General features: G+C 42.6%; 1 protein-coding gene across 4 annotated transcripts in view; it reads left to right on the forward strand.

Annotated features, from left to right (window-relative positions):
* The window catches only part of LOC119953300 (tumor necrosis factor alpha-induced protein 2-like), a 51,145-nt gene extending 43,144 nt beyond the window's left edge, over positions 1 to 8,001 (forward strand). For all 4 annotated transcript variants that reach the window (XM_038777439.1, XM_038777431.1, XM_038777449.1 and 1 more), the window contains exons 12-13: positions 1,514 to 1,635; positions 5,449 to 8,001. In XM_038777439.1, coding sequence (XP_038633367.1) covers positions 1,514 to 1,635; positions 5,449 to 5,605 — 279 coding nt within the window. In that variant the 3' untranslated portion in view covers positions 5,606 to 8,001. The remainder of the gene's footprint in view (positions 1 to 1,513; positions 1,636 to 5,448) is intronic.
* The last annotated feature ends 468 nt before the right edge of the window (positions 8,002 to 8,469 follow it).

Consider the following 8,469-nt stretch of genomic DNA (forward strand, 5'->3'; position numbering starts at 1 on the left):
ATTTTACACCAGGGTGTGCGAGGCCTCTGCTGACCCATCCACCCTTGCCCCAATTGAAACTCTAAAATGCCAAATTCTTGATCACAGAAGAGCTATTTCCTATCCAAGACATGGGGAGGGGGTGGGGCGGTGGTCGTATTTCACCCTTGAGGTGGGTGCCGCGCAAATTAGAGTTTTGGTCTGCCCGCCTCGCTAGAAAGTCGCCATAAAGGCATCACCAGGGTGTGGGCTGGAGTCAGGTCAGAATCATAGAATTTACTGTAAAGAAGGAGGCCATTCAGCCCATCGAGTCTGCACTAGCCCTTGGAAAGAGCACCCTACTTAAGCCCACACCTCCACCCTATCCCCATAACCCAGTAACCACACCTAACCTTTTTGGTCACCAAGGACAATTTAACATGACCAATCCACCTAACCTGCACAGCTTTGGACTGTGGGAGTAAGCCGGAGCACGCGGAGGAAACCCAATCAGAGCCAGCTGACCCATGAAGAAGTTTTGAGCCAGCCCTCAGGGTTGCTCAGTGTGGAAATGCGTTGTTTAAAAGGCCTACCTTTGTACCGTGTCCCAGTTAAAATAGAAACACAAAGACCTGAACCCCTCACCCTCAAAACTCTCCCCAGGCCCCATCCACGCCACCTGATGCGCTCCAATATTCCCTCATAGCCCCTCAAGCCCTCTATTCCAGTTTATGCCCTGCCACCCAGCCCCTATGGCTCCATGCCATGCTCTGTCCTTCCACACACTTTATATGGCCCCACCTGCCCACTGCCAATCTTTGGCACTTACATGCCTATTGATCAACTATACACTGTCTGGAACCAATGAACCCCATACTTTAAAGTGGGATGTGGAAAAAAGAAACTTTGTAAGAAATTCATAACTTCTCCTATGTTCAACAAAAAGTAATTTCACTACAAACTAATAAAAGTGACAATCATTCAGACCCTTTAAAGTATCAATACCAAAACCCACAAACCATTAAAACCACTTAACCTGTGTGAACAAACATTGTGAAATTGACTGCAGAGATCTGAAAGCTTGATCTGTCAATCAAACAATGTTCTCTTTGGAGCACAGGTGTTTTTGTACGCTAATGGTTGCCTGGGCTCCCAGCCATGTCTTATTATGTATGATTTACTTGAGTATGCTTCATTATGCATTGCCCACTTAAGGCGTCAATTGGTGTCCAATTGGGAAAGCTGTCCATGAGCCTCCCCATCCCAGACTTGATCAGCTGGTGGGGTTCCCACATTGTACTTTCTCGCCCAATTAAATACATCAGAGGTTTAGCGTGTTAATCTAGCAATGCACCATCATTAATAATAACAAGTACAAAGGGATGAGTTGATTGTTGTTACTTTATATATGAGATTTCAGATGATGGTTATAAATCACTTGTTGCAATTCATCACATTACCAAGATACATTGATTACTGTTCTGCCGCCACTTTCATAACATTTCTTTTTTAATATATCTAACAAAAGGATTCTTTTTGTTTCTCACTTAACCAGGGATCTGAAGCTACATATCTCAGGTCTGCACTCCCTGAGATAGCTGAAATCATCAGGCTGAAAGATGTTGATGCAATTATAATAGAAGTTGCTGCACTCTTTCAAGATTTCCCTGACGTTGGGTAAGAACAGTTACAAAAGTCTCAAACAAAAATATCAATACATCTGATTGGGACATTTAGTAAAGGAAGGTGACACATTAGAAATTGGCTTTCGCTTTTAAAAGAGTTCAGTTCTCATCTGTTCAGGCATGTAGTGAAGATATTTAACGATCTTTAAGCAATCTTTGCAGTATTTGCATTTTGAAATCTACACAGATCATTTTGATAAGATGTTTCCATATTTTGAAAGCTGTATTTTGTAGACCACAAGTGAGTCCGTACCGAGAAGGTGAAATAAAACTTGGTTTATTATAACACACTGGCATTTAATAATAATAATAATGATAATAATCGCTTATTGTCACAAATAGGCTTCAGTGAAGTTACTGTGAAAAGCCCCTAGTCGCCACATTTTGGTGCCTGTTCGGGGAGGCCAGTACGGGAATCGAACCTGCGCTGCTGGCCTCGTTCTGCATTACAAGTTGGTTTCGCTCAGTTGGCTGGACAGCTGGTTCATGATGCAGAGCAAGGCCAGCAGCGCGGGTTCAATTCTGTACAACTGAGGTTATTCATGATGTCTTCTCAACCTTGCCCTTTGCCTGAGATGTGGTGATCCTCGGGTTGAATCACCACCAGTCGGCTCTCCCCCTCAAAGGGGAAAGCAGCCTATGGTCATCTGGACCCGCATCGACTTTACTTATATTCGTAACCACATTCAAACAGCATTTTGTCGCAATGTTCAGTTAATCTTTGTACGAAAGTTAAAGATGCAATAACGATACGTGTGGAAAGTAATTCTGCAACAGAAAAGCATCTTCTAAACAAATCTGGGTATTGCCAAATATTTCTGAAAAAATGTGCAATCCCATTGGAAATGGAGCAATCAGATGCAGCAAAGCAGGAACTTAACATGATCAGTTTACAGCTCCTTTCAAATCCTGCCTAGGTGTGGTGAATGAGATTCACACGGTATTATAATGTGTATATATCTGTATCAATATTGTAAGTGCAGTTGCACTACCTGACCACCAGGGGGAGTAGCTCTGGGAGTACTCGAGATTTTGTACTAGGCTCCTCCCTTGGTTCCGCCCAGGACTCCTCCCCCTGGAGCTGCTGTATAAAGATCAGTGCCACATGGTCAGCCGGCCAGTTCACCGAAAGTTCAATGGCTAATAGGCTGGCTCTGTTGTGAGTATATTAAAACCGCTATTCTAATCCTACAAGCACATGTCCGTAGAATTGTTGGTTCCAACACTAGGAAAACATTTTTATTACAAAACCGAATGATAATTGATCTTAAAGAAATGTTTGCGACTTTGTGAGGCGTTGACTGTGTGAACTGATGATGTAACCATGCCACCCGGAGAACCCCTACAATGGCTGCAGTATGCTGGCAATGGAAAGGAATCACTAGGAAATGGCTGACGCACAATAGGAAATTATTCTTTCTGGTTTACAGATAGCCTATATGCCGCCTTTCTCAAGAGTAACTTCACAAATTGAATTTCCCTTTCACACTCGGAAAGACAAAGGGTACAATTCTAAAGGGGGTGCAGGAGCAGAAGAACCTGGGTTTATATGTCCATAAATCATAGGTGGCAGGAGAAATTGGTTGATAAAACATAACAGCATCCTGGGCTTTTTTATTATTAGAGTATAAAGCAAGGAAGCTGTGTAAAATGACTATCGACCATCAGGTTTGGCCTCAACTGGAATATTGCATCCAGTTCTGGCTGCCACACTTTAGGAAAGATGTGAAGGAATTAGAGAGAGTGCAGGAAAGATTCACAGGGATGGTTCCAAGGATGAGGAACTTCAGTTACAAAGACAGGTTGGAGAAAGGGTTGTTTTCTTTGCAACAGGACAGGTTGAGAGGAGATTTGATGGAGGCATTCAAAATTTGGACAGAGTAGATCGGGAAAAATGTTCCCATTGCTGGTAGGATCAAGAACAAGAAGGCACAGATAAGGTAACTGGGAAAAGAGGTATAATCATAATAATCTTTATTGTCACAAGTAGGCTTACATTAACAACGCAATGACGTTTCTGTGAAAAGCCCCTAGTCGCCACATTCTGGCACCTGTTCGGGTACAGAGAGGGAAAATTCAGAATATCCAATTCACCTAACAGCACGTCTTTCGGGACTTGTGGGAGGAAACCAGAGGAAACCCACACAGATACAGGGAGTACGTGCAGACTCCGCAGACAGTGATCCACAAACACGGTAGCCTTGTGGATAGCACAATCGCTTCACAGCTCCAGGGTCCCAGGTTCGATTCCGGCTTGGGTCACTGTCTGTGTGGAGTCTGCACATCCTCCCCATGTGTGCGTGGGTTTCCTCCGGGTGCTCCGCTTTCCTCCCACAGTCCAAAGATGTGCAGGTTAGGTGGATTGGCCATGATAAATTGCCCTTAGTGTCCAAAATTGCCCTTAGTGTTGGGTGGGGTTACTGGGTTATGGGGATAGGGTGGAGTTGTTGACCTTGGGTAGGGTGCTCTTTCCAAGAGCCGGTGCAGACTCGATGGGCTGAATGGCCTCCTTCTGCACTGTAAATTCTATGATTCTATGACCCAAGTCGGGAATCGAACCTGGGACCCTGGCGCTGTGAAACAACAATGATAGCCACTGTTATTGTGCTGCCCCAGTAGTATTGGCATAAGGGGGAAAACCTGTTCACGCAATGAGTATTAGACTGTGGGATGCACTCGCTGTGAGTGTGTGGTGGTGGCAGGTTTAATCGAGGCATCCAAGAGTGAATTGAATTGCTATCTGAACAGGAAAAATGTGTAGGGTTATGGCAAGAAGGTGAGGGAATGACATGGTAAAATGCTCCTATGGGGAGCTGGTACAGATGTGCTGGGCCGATTGGCCTCCTTCTGTCCTGTGACAATTCTGTGCTTCTATGAAAACTTTGCCTGGTACTGCCATTAATGTGCAGGCCACTGAATTCCACTCAGCACTGAATCTCCAGGCTCAATAGTGATGATGGAATGAGTGCTACGTTCGCACACAATCTTACAGACAAACTCTCTATTAAGTCCTCCATAAATGGGCCTGGACTTCCCACATTTGCGCAACTCCTGAGTATCATCCACCACAACTGTAGTTTTCTGACCCCAGCCCAATTCCCGGGTCAGATTACTTTGTATATTTGAAACAGGTTCTGCAGCCTCTGCCAGAGAGTCTGCCTGGAGGTGACATAAAATGAATGCTGCAAGTATGGATTACTCGTGGCCTTGGAGGCTTGTTGAGCATGTAACTGGCAGTCCTATGGCAAGATACAAGCTGGCAGTATCATCATTTTAATTCCAAAATAGCTTCTGCAATCACTTGCACAGGCAATTATTATCTATACTTCAATAACCTTAAATAAATTGCATTCATCAGAGCAAAAGCTGCACAAATCGTATGTGGTATCGGTCAACTCAAGTTTCTGCCCCCAGTCTGCAGCCAGCAGTGTTCCTAAAAAGTAGGTGACATTGTTGATTCTTATCATCCACCGATATAGAAATTTCCAAAGTGTAAAGTTAGACTTGCCACACACCATTGCCACAAAACCCCATAGAACTCATGTCACAATTTTGAGAATTCTGATTTATGTTGATGCGGAAATCAGGCATAACAGACTAAGATTTTGTTACTACAATAGGATGATTTCTTTCTAGAATTGTTACTAGCTAAGCCAGCAATTCGCACTCGCACACAGATATCTGCTGAGCACTATGCCTGGAGAGAATAATCATGCTTCACTTTTCTGTAGGTGCAAGCATAGTTTCTGTTACAACAGAATTCTCTTGAATCACTCCTCCTCATCCAATGTCCTTCTCTCTGCAGAAAGGAGCAGATCAGAACCATCTTGCACATGAAAGTCAACGTGACAAAATCAGACGAAAAGAAGATTCTGAACATTCTCAACGCTCCTCTGAACAACGTGGACTCTTCCGTAAACAGGAAGCTCTTTTCCAATTCGACCCTTCTTAAAGCGATCTAGAAATCAACTCGCCATTGGGAAACTGTGCAGCAAAAGAATGATTTTTTTTTTTAGTCAACATTGAGCATGCCACGGCCAGATGTAGCACATTCAAATGGTAACGTATCAGATCATTTCTACTACTGTGGCCCACACACCAGCCGCACTGTGGTCGATTGACTAATTAGAATGAAAGCACTTGAAAATGAAAATCGCTTGTCACGAGTAGGATTCAATGAAGTTACTGTGAAAAGCCCCTAGTCGCCACATTCCAGCGCCTGTTCGGGGAGGCTGGTACGGGAATCGAACCGTGTTGCTGGCCTGCTTGGTCTGCTTTAAAAGCCAGCGATTTAGTCCAGTGAGCTAAACCAGCCACTTGCATTTAATGGAACATCTAACATGTTCTTAGCTTGTCCAAAATAACTTTTTTTTGAACCATTTTTAGAGATATCTGACTGCATTGTCACTGAATGACCTTGGTGTAATATGTGTTCAAAACGTTCATGTGAACCTAAATCGATCTCTAGAGGGAATAAGTGCATAGGACAGCAAGATTTAGAGGTTGTACATTAGGATTCCGATGTCATGCTGTGGACAAAGATAAGTCCATTGACAGTCCAGTGTTTGTTCAGATTCTGTTGCTGTTGTGACATCTTTATTTATTCAGGTTAAGTGGCAGCGATGGGGGTCATGACCAAATTATATTGTTGGATGGAGGGAGGAGGTGTCTGTTTGCCTGAAAACAGACAGAGGAGGCAGGCTGACGTGAAACAGCACAACAGACTGCAGCAACATGAGACTCTGCTCTGGAGTGAAGGTCACACTGTAATAGGTACGATTTCGTATAGCCAGCATTTTCAACAGAAAGTAAATTCATTCTGAAAATGGTATAGAGGCAATACATTTATTTTTAAATTTGTTCTTGGGAATTGGGCATCATTAATGAGACCAACATATATTGCTCATCCATAATGGCCGTTGAATGGAGTAGCTTGCCTGGCCATTTCAAAGAACAAAACAAAGAACAATACAGCAGAGGAACAGGCCCTTTGGCCCTCCATGTCTGCGCCGATCACGTGTCCTATCTAGACCAACCACCTGTATCCTTCTATACCCTGTCTGTTCATGTGCCTATCCAGATACATCTTAAAGGTCACTAATGTATCTGTATCTGACTATTTTCACAATCATGAAGTTGCGAGGTTCTTTGGATTATTTTCCATGCTAATTTTCACAGGTGTAGTGCCACAGGATACTCGGACAAGCACAGTTATAGACTGTCTCCCGAGCATAAGAATAAGAGAAAGGGTAGCTATAGATATTCATACAAACGTACTGTCTCCTTATTACATTTAAGCCAGTAAGATTCTTTGGAAACTGTAACCTGGAAATTACTGTTGACAGGACCAGAACGTTCTACTGCCCAGTATTGTAGCAGAGGCTGAATGGATGTGTGCCGATACCAAAAATACAAGGAAGAGGAGGGCCAAATCAACATAGGCATTTGCTAATATTGCAAGCAGTAGCTTCTAGGTTACTCGATATAAAACTTGTAATTATTAGGCACCATATTTGACACCAGAACTCTTTCATTTTAATACCTAGTTGCCACCTGAAGGTCATAAACAATTTCAATGTTATATTTAACGTTAGTTTTCTTCAGAAATTATTCAGCTTGTTACCTACACTGGGAGTGCAGAGGATGGATTGGATTTGTTTATTGTCACGTGTACCGAGGTACAGTGAAAAGTATTTTTCTGCGAGCAGCTCAAGCAGATCATTTAGTACATGAAAGGAAACGAAAATACATAATAGGGCAACACAAGGTATACAATGTAAATACATAGACACCAGAACGGGTGAAACATATAGGAGTGTAGTATTAATCAGGTCCATAAGGGGGTCGTTAAGGTGTCTGGTAACAACGGGAAGAAGCTGTTTTTGGATCTGTGTGTGCCTGTTCTCATACTTTTGTATCTCCTGCCCGATGCAAGAAGTTGGAAGAGTGAGTAAGCCGGGTGGGAGAGGTCTTTGATTATGTCGCCTCGTTATGTACATCTATCTGCCCAGTATTTTACAGAATTAAAATGTTTGCATAGATTCACAATATATCTAAAAATGAAATGAGCCATCTAATGTACTTAAAATAACAAAAAGTATTGCGACTGTCATTACTTTGATGTCTCTATGTTAAACACAAATGCACTCTGTAATTACATAAGTCTGAGTTCTATTATGACTTCTACAGTATTAAAAAAAATCTCACTTTTTGTTCTGAATGTATGTACAAACCAATTTGATGTTTGATAACAATTTTTTGCATTATTCTCTGTTGGAGGCAGTGACGTAACTGAGGTTTAACCACTCAAATCACTAGCTATTCTCTAGTTCTTCACCAATAAAGAGTACAATTGTTATTTGTCTTCTTATTGTTTTGGGGTTTTGAGAGCAATCATTTAATCTGTGAGCCAGGTATTCTATAAAACGCAATTTCTGCTTTGCAAATTTAGAACCCTTGACATAATTCCTTTTTTCCTATGAAAAATATATTAATTTGAATGCATTATACCAAGCCCAAGGGTCGGTAATATTTTGTGTAATACAAGGGCGGCACGATGGGGCAGTGGTTAGCACTGCTGCCTCACAGAGCTGAGGACCCAGGTTCAATCCCAGATCCGGGTCACTGTTGGTGTGGAGTTTGCACATTCTCCCCGTGTCTGTGTGGGTCTCACCCCCACAATCCAAAGATGTGCAGGGTCAGTGGATTGGCCGCACTAAATTGTCCCTTAATTGGCAAAAAAGAATTGGGTACACTAATTTTTTTTTAAATTGCGCAGTACAATTTCCTCAAGGTCTGATTTGATTTGGATGCAGGATTCTGATCA

Source organism: Scyliorhinus canicula, chromosome 2, assembly GCF_902713615.1.
Source record: "Scyliorhinus canicula chromosome 2, sScyCan1.1, whole genome shotgun sequence".
Taxonomy (NCBI): domain Eukaryota; kingdom Metazoa; phylum Chordata; class Chondrichthyes; order Carcharhiniformes; family Scyliorhinidae; genus Scyliorhinus; species Scyliorhinus canicula.